This window comes from Augochlora pura, chromosome 5, assembly GCF_028453695.1.
Source record: "Augochlora pura isolate Apur16 chromosome 5, APUR_v2.2.1, whole genome shotgun sequence".
In the NCBI taxonomy this organism is placed as follows: domain Eukaryota; kingdom Metazoa; phylum Arthropoda; class Insecta; order Hymenoptera; family Halictidae; genus Augochlora; species Augochlora pura.
Genome location: NC_135776.1, coordinates 13,118,990 through 13,141,599, shown reverse-complemented (window position 1 = coordinate 13,141,599; position 22,610 = coordinate 13,118,990). Strand labels below are relative to the sequence as shown.

The window sequence follows — 22,610 nt, the reverse complement described above, 5'->3', positions numbered from 1 at the left end:
TTATCGTTTTAACTACCACTGATTTTATTTATTTATCATATACTAATAACCTTTGCCGGCAGGCAACATTACTTTCTAATGCAATAACCACGTAATAGTTTAATAAAACATATAAAAAATTTTGAAACTCGTGATTAGAATCAAGTTCTGCATTATTTAACATCCATACGGATTCCAAGTCTGCATCCTCACTGTCGAGCATGATAGAAGCCGTTGAATTGATTTCGGCGGTAGTCAAAGGTATCGATAGTCGAATATAGTTCATTAGTTGACCGTTTTATTTAGATAGAGGTCGCTATTGTTCCACAGCATTTTCTACAGAGCCGGTAAATCAGACGCTAAAATAAAAAAAATGCTTTGTTTGTAATGTCTGCATGGATCCTAAGTCTGCATCCCAAATCTGTGGTCTGTAGCTCTGGTTTTTAGCGATGTCGATATTTCAGAACATTTGATACGAAACCCCAAATAGTGTCCAGTCTACCCTTATACCTCATCTGTGGTACTGTGCTCATGTTCAATGTTGTATATACTCTACATGTGAAATGAACCAATGAGAGCTTGATCACATGATAAATCAAGCTACTACTATTGTTGTTTGACGAAGACTGTTGCTATTTTGAATATACAGTTGATGCAGTATGCAGAGTGTTTTTAACATGTATAAGAACTTTGAACTGTTCTTGACTAATCTGAAAGTTTCAGTATAACTTGCACAACAAGACACAAAAGTGGACTGATTTTATATTTAAAAACGTTATTCTTATCTTTTTAAGGTGGAAAAATTATAGATTCAATGGCATTTCCACTTAATGATCAAGTTTACATAAAATCTTTTACACCTAGGGAACATCAAGTAAGAAACTTTCAGTTACATGTTAGATAGAAAACGATGAAATGTTCATAAAATATTTAATTGTTACAGGTTGAATTATTTTATACTGCCAAAGAGAAAAATACAATAATTTGTCTAGGAAAAAATTATGAACAAACCTTTATCGTCATAAAGTTAATTCAAGAATTTGCTACAAGTAATAGAAGGTAATAGTACAGTTAAAATAACTATTATCTTCTATGTGCAAATACTTTGTACATGTATGTAGGTTTAGTATTTCACTGAATATTTATAAATTATCATTCAATTAATTTAGGTTATTAAGTGAAGGAGGAAAACGATCGTTATACATATTGACGGATATAGAGAAGTATAAAGTAAAAGCAAGTTATATACAACTATTAACAGATTTAAAAGTATTACTATGCGATACTTGCTCACCTACAGAATTTTTAGAAAAATATGAAATCTCTCATGTAAGGATCATTATAAATATGTCTTAGTGTATTTAATTGTCATTTCTTACAATTGTACATGATCATATTGTTTTTAGGTGCTAGTTACAACTTCTAAAACATGTGCACAATTATTAACAGAAAAAAAGATTTTACCATATGAGATAAATCTAGTCATTGTTGACGAGTGCCATAGGTCCATAGAAGATAACCATCTAATATTGATTTTGCAAATGTTTTTATCTTGTACTAATGTTCCTAGAATAATTGGATTAGCAGTACCATTATTTAACTTAACTCAAGAACCTGGAAGATTAGGACTAGAAATAGAAAAAGTAGAAGCCACATTTCAATGCGAAGTTGAAACAGCTAGTGATATATTATCTATATTACGGTAAGTGTTATAACAAAAGATAGAATAATATGTAGATGTAGTAATTAGACAAAAATTTTTGAAAGTGTGACTTATACCACCATAATACTAATCTTCTCATTTATTATTATTTTACTGCAGCTGTATTCAGCTAAAAAATTGTTCATAAAATAATTATTATATTTAACTGCAACAAAAACTATTGGTATCAGTACATTGGATTTTATAATTATGAAAACCTTATTGAAAGACATATTACATGTGAAAATCTTATTTTATTTGTACAATGTTATAGTAGTATTCCATGTTAACTATAGTAATTTTTGTTAATAGCTACAGTCCTAAGCCTAAAGAATATGTAGTGGAATATTTTGAAAGTGAAAAGGGAGAATTGCACAATACTATTGAAAATTGCATATTACATGTTATTGATTTTTTACGCGATCACCGACATGATCCAACAGAAATATATAATGAAGAATTTTATGAAGACATTAAAAAAATACCTGATCCAACAGAAAAACCTATTGAAATGATGCAAGATTTTTTATATGTATTAGAAACACTTGGACCATGGTGTGCTGATCGTGCTGCACTTGCTCTTTTAATTTTAACAGAAAAATTAAAGATAAAGACCCCTTATGAAAGGCATTATTTATTATTAAACATGGTGGCATCTGTATTTACAAAAATACGAGCACTGTGTGACACTGCATTTGAAACTGTCTCTGAGAAAGAGAGAATATACAAATTCACAACACCAAAGGTTCACAGATTACTACAAGTTTTGAAAACTTATACTCCTTACTATAATAAAGATACAGATAATGTTTACGATAAAATGAATAAAGAGAATAACTTAAAAAATATATCAGATAATTCTTGTAAAGATAATATTGGACAAATTAGAAAGTCGGAATGTAACTGGAAGAGTAATGACGAAAACTATAAAAGACCATTTAAATCCCAACGCCATTTGCGAGGAGTTACAGATCCCGATTTGCTATGTGGAGTAATTTTTGTGGATAAAGCATTCATAGCAAAGATATTATTTTATTTATTACGTGAAGTATCTGTACAAGATGAGCACTTATATTTTTTGTCACCCCTTTATACAATTGAAAGAAATCCAGATGATATTGGCTATTCAAAAGATTTGGGTGTGGAATATAGAAAACAAGAAGAAGTTTTAAAACGATTTAGAATACATGAATGTAATTTAATGATTTCGACCTCAATTTTGGAAGAAGGTTTGCGATTCTATTACTATTAGGTAATTTATCTGTGTACCTTACTTACCTACAACATTTAATAATATTTTACTGTTACTAGGTATTGACATTCCCAAATGTAATTTTGTAATGAGATACGACTTTCCAAAAACTTACCAATCTTATGTTCAATGCAAAAGTCGAGCAAAGGCCGTGGATGCATTACATGTAATATTAATACCAAAAGCAATTTCAAAAGAATGTGTCTGGCAATTAGCGCAATACCACTACATAGAAAAGGTATAAAAATTATAATACGCAGTTCCGTTATTTCAGTTACCTTAATTTCTTTCCACGGTTTAGTTAGTTAGTATACTTAGGGCGCGTGTCTATCTGAGAGTAAAATTCTCGGTACTTGTTCTGTAGTCTAAAGGTTCGAGTCAGGTCGCAATAGGATCATTGTCAGACTCGCACAACACAAATCGGTTTCTTATTGTTCGATAGTGATCCTACTGCGTTTTCAGAGAAACTCGAGCCTCAAGACTCCGCAGCGCAGTTAGACGAAGCGTGGAAATGAACAGGACCTGACAGGACACGCGGATTCGAGACTACAGAGCAACTGTTGCGAGTACCACTCTCAGGTGGACATAATCAACTCAATCTGTGTAAATTTACTATGTTTCGCAGATATTATTAATGAAATGTTCTAATAATGAGCCTACTGAAGAAGAAGAAAACGAGGCAGATATGTATGCTGCTATAATTCCACATTATAAACCACTTGAGGGAGATGATGTACCTGCAGTGACTTTCAATTCTGCCATATCATTGGTAAACAGGTAGTGCAGTATTATAATAGCATGAAAAACACATATGTATATTTTTAGCATTTAGTTTATAAAGTGTATGAATCGATTTGATGTTATTATTTATTTTATTTACATAGATATTGTGCAAAATTACCTAGTGATACTTTTACAAGATTAACACCAGAATGGTCGGTTTCAAAAGTGAATGTAGACGATACGTCTATGTATACATGTTCGTTACGGCTCCCCATAAACTCACCGGTCAAATATATTATAACGGTAAATACTTCTCTTATTATAAATCAAATATGCACACTTTCGATTTTTCTCTGAAAAACAATTCATTAAAAATTTAATTTTAGTCCTATCCTATGCCCAATAGGGCTATGGCGAGGCGGATGGCTGCATTGCAGTTGTGTGTAGATTTACACAGGAAGAACGAAATAGATGATAATTTAATGCCTATTGGGAAAGAAAATTTTAAAGCTAAACCAGAAGATGCGGAGGTACCTGCACTTCCAGACGAAAGTAATGTAGATTTTTCTGAAGCTCGGCCTGGCACAACTAAACGAAGACAATATTATTATAAAAAGGTTTGTTGACATTAATATTAGTAAAAATTGATATTTTTTTGTTCCGTAATATTTCAATTTAATCAAAAAATTGTACATTTTAGACAGCTACAGCGTTAACAGACTGTAGACCGAAAGCTGGAGTTCCCTCCTACCTGTACCACATCAAAATGGTTTTGAGTTGTCCTTTACCTGAAGAACAAAACACTAGGGGTCGACGTATTTATCCTCCCGAGGAATCAGCCATTGGTTTCGGCATTATAACATTAAAAGAAATTCCTAAGGTAATGTATACAACAAAAAATTGATATTTTTTCGAAATATGTTAAGAAATTGAAAGAATTTAAATAGTCATGTTCAATCTGTTTTCCTTTTATAGTAATCTTGTTTTAAAATTTCAATCAATTTACGCTACACTAACATTAATGATGTTTGATCATTTTAATTTACTTTATTATTTCTTTGTTACCGAATAGAAATAGTACAAGGTAATAAATCAGATAAATTTTGAAATGTTTAGCAAGAAGAACGTAGCTGACCTATGCAGACCTAGAATATGACTATTTACATTTATAAGGTTGCAGTACAGTCTGCTTTAAAAATGATTTATTATCTGATATCTGTCTTCAAAGTGTTTACTATAATATTTTATTGATTTATACTACGTTATCTACGTGTCTGACTTTATGAAAGCATTTTTCGTTTTTATTTGAAAATGTTTAAAAGTTGGCAGCAGAACTGTTTAAAGAAACGCAATCTGTCAATAACAGTTCTTCATACAATTGTTACAGAAACCTTGAAACTTTTGTTTACTATAAAAATGATAATTACGAATGATGGTGATAACAAAAATTAGTTGAAAAATTTTAATGACAAATCTCCAAATTTCCTGCAGCCATCAAAAACTTTTGAATATCGTAAAAAACTGAAATTTTTGCAATTCTTAATTGTTTATAGCCCATAACAAAGTCAAACGATTTTGATGAAGTGTTCTTCATGTATATAAATCACCAATAGTTACAAAAATTTTCGTTCTAGGCTCAGATAAAAGAGTTAAAAACTATGAGATATGTATTTTTTTATTATTCCAATTAATGAAAATTTCCAAAAGAGATTTGTTAAATAACAATGTCCAGTAAACTAGTCCCTCTAACATCGCAACAGGTGTATTTGGCTATGAACTAGAGAAGATGATTGGTTCTGGTTAAGATTTTCTGGCTAAGGGACTTTGATTCACCTTTTTACACTTACTCCAGAATTATTCAGGAATAGTCGTTGCAATATTTACAAATATATGTCTTTGGCATCTGAAGTGAGATGCAAGAACAGTGAGATAACAGAGCCTTATTACATTTTGCTTTTATTTTTTCCTTGTTGTGTTAACTCTCTATGTAAGCCGCGCAAAGTACAAACACCGCATCTATTAAGGTAGATATGTTTTGGCAATATATGTAAGCTATTGCAAGTGGATCTTACTCGACAGTGCCTAAATTTAGTGCAAATGACATTGGAGAAAATGCTAAAAAGTGGTGCAACCAGATAGAAGCAATCAGGGAGATGGGACATGCATTAGTCAACCCTCTCAAGAAATGGTACAAAGATTGACAAGGAAATCGAAATTTCGAGGAGATCTGTGTTCGGTGTTTGTGTCAGAAGATCATCTTTCAAAGCGATTGTTCCAGGCAGTGTTTTATACGAGTGATCCAGCAAGTTTTTATTCTGAATATGCTTGTAACAAGTTGAAATATTACGGACAATCTGAGATAAACTTCACGCAACGAATATAACTAATTAGACCAACGCACAGTAGAAGATAACGACTGATTTATTGATTTGTATCGCACATTTTCTAAAGGTCAACAACGGGAATGTGCTAGACCGTCTGAGAAAAACAACAAGCATTCAAGTGTTCAAGAAGAATTTGTACATGCTAGATAAGACATAATATTAAAAATATACAGAATCTTATGTGTAAAAGATTTCAAAGAGAAAGTAGAGTTGAAATTAGTTCGTGATTTAAAAAGTGTACGACTAAAATGTGTTCGATTGCGCTTGAAATTTGGTCTGGGGTGTACGTGTTAAAATCTAGTGGTTCTAGGTTACTCGTGCTGCTATCTAGCGACTCTGTTCACATAACAATATGACGATGTCTTTTGGATTCGCTCATTGAATGGGTTACCCGGGGATTACCCTGGAATTGCCGGCACTGGTTTCATCGACGAAATTTTACCAACATTAACATTCAAATTTTGGACAAATGTTTTCGTAATAAATAAAATGTATTACAAAGTGTTGTTATTTATACCATAATTTCTCTTTCTACTTGATTAATCAGAATATTTTCAAACAAACTCTATCACATGCATACTAATGAACTATATGTTATCATTTCATCATTATGAACATAAAATATTATCCTTCTTTGTAAATAATAGTATGTTCTTTGACTCCTCTCTAGAGTCTGTAACAGAATGCTTATCCAACATTTTGATGAACTTTTGTAAATATATTTCCTCGATACTCTTCGGCTTTTATTTAATTAATTAGTTAATATTTACTAACACTTAATATTTTAATCCTATCTCTAAAATCCTTCTTTTTAAATATCTCTAAAATTCTTCTTTTTCAGCTATGCCCTTTCCCAATCTATACTAGATCCGGAGAAGTTCGTGTCAATTTAAAACTCAGTAAACAAACTGTGGTTTTAAGTGATGAACAGATCGAGAAAGTTTCTGCTTTCCTGAATTATACCTTTACAAATGTATTAAGATTACAACAATATTTAATGCTTTTTGATCCTAATACATCTGAAAATTCTTATATGATTGTACCTGTAAAATTAGGTGATTATAAACATTCTAAAAATCACCGATCTTACATTATACGCTTATGTATACAGTGTAATATTTTTTACTTTGTAGATGACGAATTAAATGTTACAGTAGATTGGGATTTCTTAGAATGTATATATGGCAGTCGAAATTCTGTGCCAGCAAAAGTTGCAGAAGAAATTCGAAAAGACTTTAAATTCGATGCATCACGATATCATGATGCAGTGATTATGCCTTGGTATAGAAGTCAGGATCAACCTCAGGTAATTAGTTAGAGGTTTATCTAATACAGTGAAATAGGATAATTACTAAACTCCATTAAATATCTTAGTTTCTTAAAACATTATTATAGAATCTTTCACATAGTTTATATGTGCATACCGTTTGTATAAAGATGTTGCAGATTTTTCTTCATTTCAGTATTTCTATGTTGCTGAAATTTGTGCAAATTTAAATCCTAAGTCAACCTTTCCTGGTGAAGGCTACAGTACATTTGAAGAATATTATCTGAAAAAATATGATATTCAAATACAAAATGTAGTTCAACCTTTATTGGATGTAGATCATACATCAGCCAGATTAAACTTCTTGACGCCCCGGTAAATATTAAACAAATATATATTATTTTTCTATAGGTATTCTCAATACATGTGAGATAAATTCTAAAGAGCAATAGAATTGTACACCGCAGTCGCTTTAAATTACATTCAACGTAAAAGAAATTAGAGAGTATGATAAATTATATGCTATAAGTATTTTTTAATAATATTCTTTCAGATATGTGAATCGGAAAGGTGTTGCCTTGCCTACCAGTAGCGAAGAGACGAAACGTGCGAAACGAGAGAATTTAGAACAAAAGCAAATCCTTGTTGCTGAATTATGCGCAATTCATCCCTTTCCGGCTTCGCTATGGAGGCAAGCAGTTTGTTTGCCATGCATATTGTATAGAATCAATGCCATGCTACTTGCTGATCAGATAAGATGTCAGGTTGCTGATGCCATCAATTTAGGACGACAGAGTCTAGAGTCTGGTATGTAGAAAATTAAACATGCGATAAATGTATAAATATTGATTGAGGAATTTTTTAGGGTTTGAATGGCCCGCATTAGATTTTGGCTGGAGTTTAGCAGAGGTGTTAAGGAAGTCGAAAGAGTATGACAAAAACAAGGTGGCTAAAAATGACACGGCACAAACAGTTTCTGTACCGAATGATACCGTTGACAAAAACTGTGAGGACAAGACTGAAACTGTGGCAGGTTCTTCAAATGAGTCGAACAAAGAAAAGTTACCTGACGAAACTTCCGATAATGAATTGGCAAATGAAGCAAATGAAAATGTAACGGACACCGATTCGCAGTTATCAAATAAAGAAAATGAATTCGAAATTGGGACTTGGTCAAACGACATGGCGGGGGCTTCGATAGAGTTTGGAGATAACGATTTAGACGAAGCTACGTTGACAAGTGATTTTAACTGGAACGGCGTTCGATACGGTTCTCCCGCATGCGAGTCAGACTTCGACGGATACGAATCAGATGATATATACAGTGACGGATTCGTCGATTCTTCGGATGATAGCGAAGATGACAATAGAGGTCTGCGAATATCTTATATGGGGGAGAATGTTGCGGAAGCTGTCGAGGATGAAAATCAAATAACTAAACAAGAGATTAATAAAAAGATCTTGGATCTACTAGAAATCGAGAAAAGAGGTGATGACAGTTTATGGATATACAAAAAGGATGACGAGGATACATTGATTGAAAAGTACAAACAATCTCATTATGAATTTACTCGAATTAGAGAGCAAGAAATAATAGAAAATGAGTGTTTTATAGCTAGTAATATAGATGTTTTAATAACAAGGAAAAGTACCGTCAATGTATCGTCCGAGGAAACTAAGTTGAATTGTAAACATAAAAGTTACGTCGAGAAGATCGTTGACAGATTTAAGGTGGAAATATTAAATAATAATATCGGTTTACAACCAATAAAGAAAGATTTAAATAGAGTAGACTTTACACATAATTTGGATAGTAATCTATTTAGTTTTGACTTTCAACCTGAATTAAATGATCATTCAGGCCCAAGTCCCAGTTTAATACTGCAAGCTTTAACAATGTCCAATGCAAATGACGGCATTAACTTGGAACGTTTAGAAACTATTGGGGACTCTTTTTTAAAATATGCTATAACTACGTATTTGTATTGTACATACGACAATATTCACGAAGGCAAACTCAGTCATTTAAGATCTAAACAGGTATTACTGTAGTAATAATAATCGTATGCGTCGTATATTGATTTTTGGTTTTAATTCTAGTCGAATGTTTTAGGTCAGTAATTTAAATTTATACAGATTAGGAAGGCAAAAGATGTTAGGAGAAAGCATGATTGCAACAAAGTTTGAACCACACGACAACTGGTTACCTCCTTGTTACTACGTTCCAAAAGAACTTGAACAAGTATTAATCGAATCTGGTATTCCTTCTAGTCTTTGGAATCAAGCTGACATGCCAAGTTTACAAACTTTGAATCCCACTGATATAACTCAACTCGTTAAAGAAACCGAGCAGAAATTAGGCATTATGAAGATTGAACTAAATCGTAATGATAATATACTTCCAAACAATGCAGACAGTTTGCGTTGCTTTATACCTTATAATTTAATCACACAACATAGCATTCCTGACAAAAGTATCGCAGATTGCGTAGAGGCATTAATAGGAGCATACCTAATTGCATGTGGCCCTAGAGGTGCATTGTTATTTATGGCTTGGTTAGGAATTCACGTTTTACCTACAGAAGAAGTAATTGCTATACAAGATACAGAACCGAGCGAAAGAATTCCCGGCAGTACACCGTACATAAAAGGAATGAATGAAAAAGGGCTGACGACATGGACACAGGTAATTATAACGAATTGTTTGCTAAAAGTCGTGGTTACCTTGCTTCCGTTTTTTAATACTAATAGGATAACATATTAAAAGAACGAAAAATATATAAGTTACGTCATTTAGAAGTATCTCCTTTTTCTAGATTCGTTATGGAATGTTGGAAGAACCACAGAATCCTTTACTTCGACACATTCCTGATCCGGAACAAGAATTAAAATTGTTGCTCGACGGCTATAATGAACTAGAGAAAAGTATAGGCTATAATTTTCGTGATAGTAGTTACCTGTTACAAGCATTCACTCATGCATCATACCAACCCAATAGATTAACGGACTGTTATCAACGTTTAGAATTTCTTGGAGATGCTGTTCTAGGTAATAAAAGGATTATACTAATTTTATTATTGTGATTTTCATACACTCTGATACGATTGTCATAAATATTACTGGATTCCTTTTAGATTACTTAATAACAAGACACTTATACGAAGACACTCGGCAGCATTCACCAGGTGCTTTAACGGATTTACGATCAGCTTTAGTTAATAATACTATATTTGCTTCTCTGGCAGTTCGATGTGGATTTCATAAATATTTTCGTCATCTTTCTCCTGGTTTAAGTGCTGTTATCAATCGTTTCGTAAGAATTCAGGAGGAAAATGGACATTCCATTAGTGAAGAGGTAACAATTTTGTTTAACTTCGGTTCGTTCACTTCATAAAAATTAATACTTCTGTGATCAGGACAAATAGAGAATTACAATTCCTTTTCCTTCGAATTTATTATATAATTTGCCATTTTTTAATTTTTCAATAACTTTTCTATGGTACAGATAAACGTAATGGCAAATTCTAATTTAAAATACATAAATATGATATTATTTAGGTGATATAAAATGTATAACGTCGCGTAATATGTATTCTAGTATTATTTGATTGGAGAAGATGAATGCGAAGAGGCTGAAGACGTTGAAGTGCCGAAAGCCTTAGGTGATGTATTTGAATCATTAGCTGGTGCAATTTATTTAGACAGTGGTATGTCCTTAGACGCGGTATGGGGTGTTTATTATGCAATTATGAAAAATGAAATTGGTAAGAAATGTTCATCTTCTATTATGATAAATGTTTTACCACAAATCTAACAGAATAGTATGTAAATGTGTTTTATCTTTCTAGAGCAATTTAGTACCAATGTTCCTAAGTCACCAATTCGTGAATTACTAGAATTAGAGCCTGAAACGGCAAAGTTTGGAACACCTGAAAAACTAGCTGATGGACGAAGAGTACGAGTCACAGTAGATGTTTTTGGCAAAGGTTCTTTCAAAGGAATCGGTAGGAATTATAGAATTGCAAAATGTACTGCAGCAAAATGTGCTCTCAGAAAACTAAAAAAGATGCAAAACTACCCCCGAGAAAAACTATGATAATATGTACATCATTCGAATAAAATAAGAATACAAGAAATATTATGAATTTCTTTTAATATTATAGGAACATAGATTTTTATTAAGTTATTTTGGTAATCGTACGCGAGACAGGGATGCACTGAAACATAAAATATGCTATTATGTTTAAGTAATATGTTATATTTAAAATGTGTGGGTAAGCCACTCCGCAGATAATAGATAATATCACAAACGAGATAAAGAAGTACTAATCTTCTTCAGAGTGATATTAAGTACCCAGTAAGTAAGTAACTGAGCCTTCTTTATCTGTATATCGCGCGGATTTGACACCAACGCCTTGTCCAAAAACAGGCCAAACTATAATGCTGCCACATAAGTGCGATCGACCTGCCCTCTTCAAACAATACGTTTCGTTACATGCTTCCGCGAAGATTTGCCATCGATTTAGTAATGCCAAGCGTATGGTGCCAAATGCCGAGCAGAGTTTTAGCACCAAATTCACATAAATTTCCTCACAAAGTACAGTACCAAGCATTTTACATATATTTGGTCGAAGCAGACTTGGTAGACTGGTTAGCGATGATATTGTATGTCCCCGTGTGCTCGTTCTTCTTGTTGTACATACTATCAAAGTGTAAATACGTACCAGTAAAGGCTATATTATATAATCAAGTAAAGCACATTTTCCACATTGCAGATAGATTATTTTAACCAACCCTCCAACAGTCACAAACACTGCATGAAGTCCCATCTAAATTTATTTCATCACCGGGTTACATGCACCCTCAATCAGAGCTGCACACAAGTTAGAATCTCTATCATAAATGTCTATATATAAATCTATCATACTGTTAGTTGTATATGAGAAATTATATAACAATAATAAATATAATTTAGTAATACCTTCGTGGGTAATAATCACATTCATTACACTAATAACGTGATTCATGTTATTACTATTCTGGCTATGCATAACGCATCTTCGTAGTTCAGTTCTTCCTGCAGATATGTACAATGTAGGAAAGTGTTTGCGCTTATTATCATATCGGGTTTGTCAACTATATCCATAAATTAGTTTTAATCACATAGGCATGATGATTTTTGTATTATTTCTTCTTCTGGATAGAATACGTATATATTCCTCAGAAACAATCAGGATTCGATTCACGAGCATCAGCAAACTGTATTACTCTTAGTAATAATTTGTATCGATCTCTGTTCATTATTTCCACTAATATGTCATTTTGTAACAATCTGTTTTCGCTCCACTATGTCTCCAGCGATAACTTCTTATTTATTTATCTCCAGTAGTTGTTTGCTTTTTCAACAATCAATTTAATCAATTTTTTAGATATAACTCAGACAGCATAAAAATTCGTAAAGACCGCCTAAATGTCGGCTAAAAAACGGCCTACAAACGTATTTTGAACGTTTTATGTTACAAACAATGTTGCCAGGGAATTGATGGTACGTGAGGATCCCCACTTTTCGAATGTCTTCCCACTTCACAACCATTTACAAATCCCTCACATCTCTATCGGAGTGTCTCGGATAGAAAGTTACCAAAGTGATGAGGATGCGTCGTGGTCAAAAAAGTGACCTACGCATCGTCACTCGACGTTCTATTGCTGTATATAATCACTACTTACTCTAACTTCGGATTCTGGGCGATTGCACGGCGTAAGGGGGAGTCAAAGAGATTCCCCTCGTGCCATCAATTTCCTGTAGACACTAGTTCTGTCGGACGCTCTCTTCAACCATTGTTGAATGGACATCTCAATATCTTTCCTATTGCCGGCGATGCTTGCTTTTGCTGCAGCACCTTGAATAACAATTTCATTTTATATTGATTTATGTAGAAATCATCATTATTATAATAATACCACAATATAGGTAATAAGTACATATTATAAGATTAGCAGTATTTAATTTGTTAAACGCTTTCTTCGCTTTTCTTCCCATCCAACTATACTGTAACGCCAAATCGTTGGTTATGAGTGTTGTTAGCACCCTTTTCACAAACTGGTAACAATTATCTCCCCCCATCTTGTATAATTCCTGAACCTAAAATAAAAAATGATTGATACTAAATTATTGATACTAAATGGAAATGAAAAATCAATTTCAGTCGCTTTAAGTTCATTATTTATTACAGCAATATATTTTACTTACTCCATTTTCAAACTCTTCACTATTGTTTAAAATGCTTTCAAATGTTAAAATATCCCTCTCTGTGCTCAAAGGAAATTGGAGCTGTGGAAATTTTCGCAAAAAGAATTTTTTTCTATCTTCTGTTTTATTTTTGTCATCTTTCAGTTCCCGTATTTCCTTCAGTACATCTGTTAAAAGACCCCATATTAAATGGTTCTGCTCTATTATTGTTTTTAATGTTGAATCCCTCTCCAGGCATCCTTTGCAGCAAGTATGTACAGCTTCATTTTCTGTGGATTGTTTGTTATATATCATATTTTTAAAGTAAACCCATTGATCTCTGAAATAGTTTCCTTAACTTACCAATATTACACTGCTCGCTATAATTTTCTTCCTCTATTTCTCTCTTCACTGAGTCTACATTGACTACTTCTGGATCAGCTGAAAAAAAAATATATTTTGATTAAAAAAATATGCTACTTCCAAAATATTAAGTATAGCTATGAATATAACGTTTGGTATTTTATAGTGCTTTCTTTTGTATTTACGTACCCATCACCCACTCTTGTTTTATTTTTGGAGGAGTACATTCTTCATCCATGGATGAGTCATCACTCTTTCCCAACACTTCTCGTTTCCTTTTTCTATTGAGCAACGTTGATTCAATCTCCGATTGCAGATTGCTAGTGTCTACCACTGTTTTTGTCTTACCTCTGGCCTTCATATGATCATCTAGAGGTATTGAGAATAGTCATTACTTAAATTGTATACCTCTATGGTATACGATAATTGTAACTTACCAAAATTGTCATTTCTATAAATGTTCATTGTATCTCTCTGTAGCCATGGGGATGTCACTGTTTCAGTAGTACCATTGTCAACAAATTGGACCACTGTCCATTTTCCTGTCTCCATTATTCGATTGCCTACAATGAATCTAAAGGAACAAAATTATTATCATCATAATCTGTATTTTCTGAATTATTTATATCCCTGTTTGGAGATTTTATATTGGACAAAATAGAGGTTCCCTAACATAAAGATTTGTACAAATTAAGTAAAGATCTCTTAGCACGCATTTGACATTTTAACGTCAGTTTATAAATAAAATGGTGTAATAAAACCTTACTTAATTTTAGTCTACAGCAGCAGTTCGTAATAAGTAGCAACCGGGAGAATTATATCCTTAAAAAAACATAGCTATGAAACAAACACAGGTAAAGGATATAAGCAAAAACACTGACGCTAACAAATAGCAGCGTTCACTTCGGGACGTTTTTAAGACGTCTTAAAGACGTAAACTTCAGGCATCGATCGACGCGACGCGGCACGGCGTGCTCGCTGGAGGAACTATGATCGATCGCACCTGAAGTTTAGAATCTCGATTTGTCTGCGCGTAATTGGAATCGCATCGTGTAACCGTCCAATTTGGTTTATGAAATTTTGGTAAGGACTTCTGGCACGACGTAGGATATGATTATGCTCGAAAACAATTCAAAGGTATAACAATTAGTCATCCTACAATAATCGGCTTCACTATCCTCTATAAATATCCTTTATAAAGATCAGTCCTTCCAATATAACGTCCTGGTTTGTTCCCATAGTGCCTAACAACGCAAGCGGGACCCGTTCATGAATAATAGATCATTAACTTGTAATAATGTGAAACAAATAAGGGTATCCAAGAATGTAGGAAACAAGTAGAATATTTCCGGCTTGCTATAAGGTCAAGAAAAATGACAAGGATGAAAAATATGAGAACGGAAGAGGTAAGACTAATTTCGATATTTCAATAGATTGAAGTACGACGTTTTGGAAAAGTACTTTTAATGGCGTATAGTTAAAGGACGTACTTAAATGAATTACTCATGTCAACGTGTTACATCCAATTCAATTTTTCGAAATTTTATTAGATCTTGCGATATTACATGCATAATAAAAATTAGAATATTTTTATATATACAATGGATACTCGGGATATATTTAGAGGTCTTTCATTTTATCCAAGCAAGGCAATTTCGTATTGCCCTATATATATATTTATAGTAATATAGTTAAATGTCTAAATATATATAACTTTATTAGATCGCTACTTTTCAGAGACATAAATTTTAAATGAATACAAAGAATGTAGATCTAATTTACACATCTCATTTAACGATTACATCGTTTTATTTAACTTATATGACTATTACATGTTTATCATTAAGGTAATGTGCAGATAACAAATCGGTAATGTACCGTTCATGTTGCTTATCATATAAAGACATTTATATATAATATAAAAATGATCAGATATCGAATTTATATGGTTGGTATATAGGTGGACGATGTAATACTACTACGTCTGAGCAGTGTGTCCGAGGCTTGCAGTATGGCAGAGCCCTTACGAAATGATCTCTTATTCGGATGTAGATTTAGCGGGGGTAAGTTTGGATGTTCGATTCTTGTCGGTGAACTAACACGAGGGCGCAATGTTCCTCTTTGCTGGATCGTCAGTATGCCTATAAATTATAAATCATTCGATGAAATAAATACGGAGAGAAGTTGTTCGATACGAGCAGCGAAATATTGCCTGAATCGTTCGGCTCCAATACGTCATTGAGTTGGTAATAATCAGTCTTTATCGACAGCGGTTCTTCGTAATCTACGAATGCCGTGTTATCAAACGCTTTATCATCCTTCGGCCGGGTTTGAATTGGGGTGGTAACTGGCGGGTCCGCATAAGTCTGAAAGATCAATGACCTGTCTTCAGATAATTTAAACATTTCTACGTTCTGCAAGTGAAACTAGCAATACATTAAACTAGAGCGCTATCTTGCATAGGAAATGCTTTCAGTTTGGTTTTGGTAATTCATAGATACTTCCATTTGTATCGATAGCCAACCCTACTCTGGACGCCACATTATTCAAGTTTGTCCTATTCCTACGTCGTACATGACAAAACGAAATATTAAACATACGATGATATTGATCTAATTTACGATACATTTTTTTAGATATGGTAATTATGCAGATAAGGTCGTACACCGCCGATATTTATCAGACTGAAATATCTTGGTAAATTATACAGTCTAGGCAACTCTTCGTTTCACAAGTAACCGTCGCTGGGACTCAGTTTCCGAATATTCGTGAAAAACTACAATGTAATTACTACATCACAGGTTGTCAAGAAGGTATCTTATTTGTAGAGAATAGAGGGCTCGGAATTTCTGAGACACTTAATATTAAGTTATCGATGTTGAGTCATCCGACAATTCAACATTAAATCTTCCGTTGCGAGAAACGGTTAAAATCGCCTGCAAAAAGACCACTGTTTTGTAATTATTTTAGAATTGAAATATGTTCTCATAATCATAATTCTCGCCAACTTTTCCTTATACATGTTATCACTGCTCGGCTTTCATTTCTAAGATACAGTGAGGAGCAAACGTACCTTTCAAAACGTTTCTCAGACTGGTCTACATGACATAAATTTTTTTGCGAACGTTAATAAATAAACTAAATAAAAGCCAAATGTCGTTGGAAGAGTTATATATAACTTCATATGACTGATTTATTTTGCAAGCAAATGTTTAGATCACATATCAAAGTCAAGTTTGTTTTACTAAATTATATCGTACATCTTTTATTACGTTAGTCAATTCAGCTCTCCAAGTTCTGCTCTCGATCATAATAGAAGTATCGATGAATTACCATTTCTATGGTTAATATCGTTATCACTTGAATTAGAACGTTATCAATGAGTCGATTGCAATCGAACAGAAATGCTGGAAGAAATTATATTTAAAGAACAGTTGTCGCAGGTGTGAAACGTATGAACCACGAAAAATAATAGAAGAAAAGATATTCTAATTCGGCAAAGTAGTTACGAACAGAATAAAAATGCTACTAGATATTTATATATAATACAAAGGTAATATCGGTAAATTGCCTTGAGTTTTACATGTTCAGTTGGCGTAGTTGAACAGGCACGTTTGTGAAATTGTCCTCCACCGATCGTTTCGTAGGTGTGTTCCTCTAAATAGTGTCTGGTGGTGCCCCTTGGCGTCAAAGTAGCCCACATGACACGGCTATCTTGTATCGTGTCGGTCGCGCAAGGGTAAAGAACAGCTTCGTTCTGAATTCTTCCATTTTTCGTTTGTACACCAGAGGCTGCGTTTGGCATCGATATTACCCCGTTCTTACCACTTCTATTACTACACAATCACAATCGTTTATTTCAGAATTTTCGTTTCGATCAAAATGTCATTTTCATATTTACAGAATTGTTTGCCATTGTTTAGCAGTTTTGATTAAGGCCTGCTGATAATGCACAATGAGAACATAGAAATGCCAGTTGGTACTTCGAAGTTATTAATCACAGAAATAAAGATCTCATTCTGTGACACTCTCACCGATTTGAATGATTTTTCGGTGATAAAAGGGTCATCCCATGCCAAACGGATCATATTTGTACCTCGATGTCAAATATGTCCAATACTTTTGTGACATCACGTCATGATTGTCTCTATGCAGGATTCAGTGCAGTATAATCATTATGATAGCTACAATTTTTCTTCTCTGTTAATATATCTGAGAAACTAAACTCGAGCGGCAGTGACATGTACAGTATAGGATAAAGTTGCTCAGATTGTCGAGTTTTACATGTTAAAAAATCATCGAAATCGGTGAGATGTAATTAATAATTAATAATGACGGAAATTTATTTTGAATTTCCTCAATTAACAGTAGTAAGTATGCTGTATGTATACTTTTCTTTTAATATGATATTTCCACGTAATAAACATCTTTCGCGTTTAACCAAATAATATTATTTGAATTCTCTAATACTGTAATTCTCGAGCTCTCTGAAGACTTCGATTTGCCTGAATGGCTTGAAAAGAAAAAGACAGAGAGAGATAGACTTCGTTTCTGCTAAAAGAAAACGCACGCCGGTACCACAACCCCCTCTTAAGGGGTTGATGGAGACATTCATTCATTTGGTTATGTACGCTAAGTAGTAGTGTCGATACGTATTGTGCACATGTTGTCAAGATCTGTTCTTATCAGTATATTCATCACCAGTAGGAAATGAACTATAATACAGTAGAAACTAATAAGATATTAGTTTCCATCGAAAGTAACACAAATTTAAGCTTTACTTACAATTTGCATTTCAGGAGCAACGTCGCCAATATTATTCCAATGAAAATCACGCCTACACAGGATGATATTAAGACCAATAGCCACGTGTCGTCAAATACTGTACCTAAAAGTATAAGTATTACTTTATTTACCTTCAAGTAGTACGTTTTTTCTTCTAATAATACATGTTGCAAGAATATCAATGATTGCGTTGGACTCAAACAATGAGTAAAATTACTTTTCTAAGTGAACAGCAAATACTTTGTACATTGAAAATTATATTTGGAAAATAGTTGAATAGAAATTGTCTTCTTGAAACGTTCCATACTAATAGGTCTGATAAATATTTATAACACAGTTCTGAAATCAGTTAAAAATTTTGGATACATATTGTAATTTCTTAATTACTTTGTACATGATTTTGTTCATATTTTCCAGTGAAGACAAATTCTAAGCAACACTAGAAATGTCATAAATATTTAAAGAAATTCGGAAAGAGGGTCACCTTGTTGGGGAATCTCTATATATTGTACTCCTTCGGATCGGCGATCGCAAAAATGTTTGCACGGACTGTCATTAAGGTCAGGTGGAAATGACAACACATCCGATTGCGAATGAAAGCCATTACTACTTTGTTGAAAAATAGCCGGAAATGGAGGTGGTGGTATATGTAGAATATCCGGTGGAGGTTCGAGTATGCACAGTGCGCAACCCGAATTATTCATTATGAGTTCCAATTCTCTCATCTGTAGATTGTGTTCCAAAATCAAAGTATTATTGATTGGTAAATACATCTCGAATTCGATATATTCAATTTGAATTGATTTAATGCAAATAATAATTGTGATCAACAAAATGTAGACGAATGTTTATCCGAACAAAGTCTAGTTGCAATCTCAAAGTACTCTCATAATTGTTTTGGAAATGAGTCTGAGAAGGAACGATAGAGGAACGACACTGGATAGAATGCAGTGCGAACAAATCTGTTGCTCAGATTGAACATGATCAGATAGTATATAAATATGTTGCACACGCGAATATACTAATAAATAATAAATTCTGATACTTATGACAGTAACCGGTGAACTCCAATTCGTGTATCCTCTATTTCTTTCCCGATGCGAATGGCACTTCAATTGAACATTTCCCATCACAGGATATTTCAGCTGAGCTCATAGTAAAACAAGACTTTACTGCATTCTCGATTGAAATTCGTCTGCGCGAAACATGGAAGTATAATAGCAAAAAGTAAACCCGTGCTGTCGAGTAGTACCTCGGGCTAGCAGTAGTATTGGGGTGGCGGCCACTGACTTCTTCCGAAGAAAAGCGCACGCGTTGCGATATTGAACGGCGCGGGGACTGCGACGCACGACCAACACGCGCGACCAGACCGGACCGTGAGGTTGCCACCTCGGATTTTCACTAACATTATATTTTTTATATCTCTGTAGTTTTGTCATACATCATCATTTATTTTACAGGATACGCGAATATTCTGGAGTGTAATAATTAATTCTTAATAATGTACATTTAAGTTTTAATTCAATTTACAACATGTTATGGGCCCAGAATCCAGTGAATAGTGATTTAAGTGACTAAAGTCGGTGCAGAAAATTAAGAATAACACAGAGAAGTTTACAGTTAAAGGAAAAGTAAAGTGAATCAAAATGACAAACAGTGGAAATGGTTATTTCGGAACTAAAAAGTTAAATGCTGACAATTATTCAGTGTGGTCCTTTAAGTTAGAACTCTTGCTGATTAAGGAAAAACTGTGGGATGTGATAAAGAAGGAAAAACCTAATCCACTGACTACCGGATGGATTGAAAAGGACGATGAGGCACGTGCCACGATTGGATTATTAGTAGAAGACAGCCAATCGAAGCACATAAAGGGTGCAAGTTCAGCGCGGGAAGCGTGGTATTCGTTAACCCCTTTTACTAATTTATTGTTCTTAAAGAAATTGGTCAGAGAAGGATACAAGCTAACCTTGTGTGAAGATGATAACTGTGAGATTGTAAAAAACGGGAAACTACAGGCGACGACGAAACTTTCACCAGAATTATACGAGGTAAAAACAGTCGAAAGGGCTTGTGCGGCGAGCGGAGTCACAAACACAGGACACACAGAATAAGGAATAAGGACAGATGGAAGATTTTGGAGAAAACATCCAGAAAAAAATAATTATTTATGAAGATAATCAGAGTTACGTTAAACTCGCGGACAACAATAAGTTCGGTAACAGGACAAACACATAGACTGGACCGTGAGATTGCCATCTCGGATTTTCACTAACATCATATTTTCTATATCTCTGTAGTTCTGTCATACATCGTCATAATTTATTTTACTGGATGCGCGAATGTTCTGGCGTGTAATAATTAATTCTTAATAAAGTACAATTAAGTTTTTATTCAATGTACAATACATCTGTTTCCTTATGTTAATAATATGGAACTACTTTTTAACATAAAAATACAATTTTTTAAATGTTTATTGTAAGAGCTTCGGTAGATTGATTCCCATAACATGCTATAAATAAATTAAACAGTTAAAAATATTTAAAATTATCGATCACAGCGATCAACGTTCATCAAAACGGGAGGGGGTAACCGCCACCCTTGGTTACCTGTTCGGCTTAGCCATGTAGCCAGTTGCCGCGTGATCACTGGAGGGAACAGTCAAGTTTCAAGGGTTCCTTCTTCAGAAGTGGTCTGATGAGGGATGCATCTTTATGGATGGCCATACCTAGACAGGCCTGCGAGGCGAGAGGCATCACTTGGAATGAGTGAGAGTGAGGCAGCGAGATACTTCCCAGTTTTGCTCTCACTCATTCCAAAAGGTGCTTCGAAAGTCTAATTCTGGAGGTTTTTTCAAATTTATGTTTCCCTTTTATTAAAACTTTTCTTATATTTCAATTATTTAGAGTCCTCTCAGATAAGATTTTGACTTTAACTTATTGTACTACCTTCTCCTAAATTAAACAAACTTTTTTTTTCAATTTTATTCCATATTTACTCTACTTTCTCCTAAAATTTTATTTTAGTTCGCTTTTTAATTGTAATTGTTTTAATAATTATTTTAATAGTTTTGTTTGTAATTTTAAATCAAACCTGATGCCTGCCTTCCATACCTGCTGCTGCTGCTGCCGCTGCTGCTCTACCACTTTCCTTCACTTTCTTCCTACTTCCAATTCCAGAGCCAATGTAACATCGAAATGTAAGTTACATGCTTTTTTTATTAGTAGTTTTCTTAATTTTACGAATACAGTGACCGCATACTTGTGAATTGTCTTTTATATCTAACTAGGATGCATATTTTAATAATTTCCTTTTTCTGTATGAATTGCGATCGAAAAATATTCATTTTGAATAACTCTTTTATCAATTACTAATAACTCTAATACTACGCAAAGTGGAACAAAAATTATTATGTTTAAGTGATATTATTTGGTCACTGTGCTCAGTGAAGTAGTAATCATAGTAATAAATAAATCCAGAGTTAGATCAGATGGTAATATCACAGTAGCAGTTAAAAAATAAAGCACTTTGTTCACTATTTACTATGAGTAAATGATTAAATAAATGAGAGATCTATTTATGAGATTGTTTTATACACATTTATCGGAGTTATACTACATTTATTATTTCTGTTTCATAACTTAAATTGATAAAGTACCCTAATTTTTTCTTGACAGAAAATTATTAACATAATTAACATTAGTAACATAATTAAATACTAAAGACGAAATTATATTGGTGTCTGAGTATTTTGACGACCACCTGACTGGATGCAATTGTGTTCGACCATAATTGAAATTTTCTATTGATCACATATATATTTTAACAATATAAGTATATTTCGTTTTTTTTTTTGTAGAATATAGTATGTACAATAGATACATTCTTTCTACTTGGTAACAATTTGTGTTCAATATTAAGACGTGGTA

The 22,610-nt window shown here is 33.4% G+C and overlaps 4 protein-coding genes across 11 annotated transcripts; 2 read left to right on the top strand and 2 right to left on the bottom strand.

Annotated features, from left to right (window-relative positions):
- Window positions 1-381: 381 nt before the first annotated feature.
- Window positions 382-11,416, top strand: Dcr-1 (Endoribonuclease Dcr-1). 2 transcript variants are annotated; one of them, XM_078180186.1, is made up of 20 exons: window positions 382-853; window positions 923-1,038; window positions 1,149-1,308; window positions 1,386-1,681; window positions 1,994-2,910; window positions 2,993-3,171; window positions 3,559-3,710; window positions 3,818-3,959; window positions 4,043-4,273; window positions 4,357-4,536; window positions 6,882-7,095; window positions 7,174-7,346; window positions 7,504-7,682; window positions 7,861-8,114; window positions 8,173-9,347; window positions 9,421-9,993; window positions 10,124-10,355; window positions 10,442-10,662; window positions 10,906-11,071; window positions 11,156-11,416. In XM_078180186.1, the coding sequence occupies exons 1-20, from the start codon at window positions 794-796 to the stop codon at window positions 11,401-11,403; spliced, it is 5,868 nt and encodes a 1,955-aa protein (XP_078036312.1). In that variant the 5' UTR covers window positions 382-793; the 3' UTR covers window positions 11,404-11,416. The 2 variants fall into 2 exon arrangements, with proteins under 2 accessions (XP_078036312.1, XP_078036311.1); XM_078180185.1 differs by having other exon boundaries at window positions 6,882-7,346.
- Window positions 11,417-11,460: 44 nt separating this feature from the next.
- On the bottom strand, window positions 11,461-14,835 carry LOC144469675 (uncharacterized). Of its 3 annotated transcripts, none has more exons than XR_013494027.1 (8): window positions 14,666-14,835; window positions 14,337-14,473; window positions 14,089-14,254; window positions 13,900-13,977; window positions 13,558-13,826; window positions 13,290-13,449; window positions 12,289-13,207; window positions 11,461-12,180 (listed from the first exon to the last, which is right to left on the bottom strand). XR_013494027.1 is itself a non-coding variant. In XM_078180187.1 (7 exons), exons 2-7 carry the CDS (start codon window positions 14,449-14,451, stop codon window positions 13,077-13,079), a joined length of 933 nt encoding a protein of 310 aa, XP_078036313.1. In that variant the 5' UTR covers window positions 14,452-14,473; window positions 14,666-14,834; the 3' UTR covers window positions 11,465-13,076. The 3 variants fall into 3 exon arrangements, 1 of the variants encoding a protein (XP_078036313.1); XR_013494026.1 differs by having other exon boundaries at window positions 11,465-12,180; window positions 14,089-14,268; window positions 14,666-14,834; XM_078180187.1 differs by having other exon boundaries at window positions 11,465-13,207; window positions 14,089-14,268; window positions 14,666-14,834.
- Window positions 14,836-15,689: 854 nt separating this feature from the next.
- Window positions 15,690-19,957, bottom strand: LOC144470619 (uncharacterized). 5 transcript variants are annotated; one of them, XM_078181991.1, is made up of 6 exons: window positions 19,937-19,957; window positions 19,169-19,409; window positions 18,685-18,787; window positions 17,471-17,735; window positions 16,112-16,265; window positions 15,690-16,040 (listed from the first exon to the last, which is right to left on the bottom strand). In XM_078181991.1, the coding sequence occupies exons 2-6, from the start codon at window positions 19,407-19,409 to the stop codon at window positions 15,841-15,843; spliced, it is 963 nt and encodes a 320-aa protein (XP_078038117.1). In that variant the 5' UTR covers window positions 19,937-19,957; the 3' UTR covers window positions 15,690-15,840. The 5 variants fall into 5 exon arrangements, with proteins under 5 accessions (XP_078038117.1, XP_078038116.1, XP_078038113.1 ...); XM_078181990.1 differs by having other exon boundaries at window positions 19,730-19,954; XM_078181987.1 differs by having other exon boundaries at window positions 19,169-19,419; window positions 19,735-19,951.
- On the top strand, window positions 19,939-21,345 carry LOC144470622 (uncharacterized). The gene is made up of 2 exons (XM_078181993.1): window positions 19,939-20,065; window positions 20,145-21,345. The coding sequence occupies exon 2, from the start codon at window positions 20,331-20,333 to the stop codon at window positions 20,793-20,795; it is 465 nt and encodes a 154-aa protein (XP_078038119.1). The 5' UTR covers window positions 19,939-20,065; window positions 20,145-20,330; the 3' UTR covers window positions 20,796-21,345.
- The last annotated feature ends 1,265 nt before the right edge of the window (window positions 21,346-22,610 follow it).

Coding starts and splice junctions, on each gene's coding strand:
- Dcr-1 (XM_078180185.1), top strand. CDS start 794: ATGGCATTTCCACTTAATGATCAAGTTTACATAAAATCTTTTACACCT. Junction 3,711..3,817: donor GCCATATCATTGGTAAACAG/GTAGTGCAGTAT, acceptor TTATTTACATAG/ATATTGTGCAAAATTACCTA. Junction 7,347..7,503: donor GAAGTCAGGATCAACCTCAG/GTAATTAGTTAG, acceptor TCTTCATTTCAG/TATTTCTATGTTGCTGAAAT.
- LOC144469675 (XM_078180187.1), bottom strand. CDS start 14,451: ATGGAGACAGGAAAATGGACAGTGGTCCAATTTGTTGACAATGGTACT. Junction 13,450..13,557: donor GTGAAGAGTTTGAAAATGGA/GTAAGTAAAATA, acceptor TTTTTATTTTAG/GTTCAGGAATTATACAAGAT. Junction 13,208..13,289: donor TACTGCTAATCTTATAATAT/GTACTTATTACC, acceptor TTGTTATTCAAG/GTGCTGCAGCAAAAGCAAGC.
- LOC144470619 (XM_078181987.1), bottom strand. CDS start 19,814: ATGGGAAATGTTCAATTGAAGTGCCATTCGCATCGGGAAAGAAATAGA. Junction 19,420..19,734: donor TGGAGTTCACCGGTTACTGT/CATAAGTATCAG, acceptor GATTTTGGAACA/CAATCTACAGATGAGAGAAT. Junction 17,736..18,684: donor TTGCTCCTGAAATGCAAATT/GTAAGTAAAGCT, acceptor GTGATTGTGTAG/TAATAGAAGTGGTAAGAACG.
- LOC144470622 (XM_078181993.1), top strand. CDS start 20,331: ATGACAAACAGTGGAAATGGTTATTTCGGAACTAAAAAGTTAAATGCT.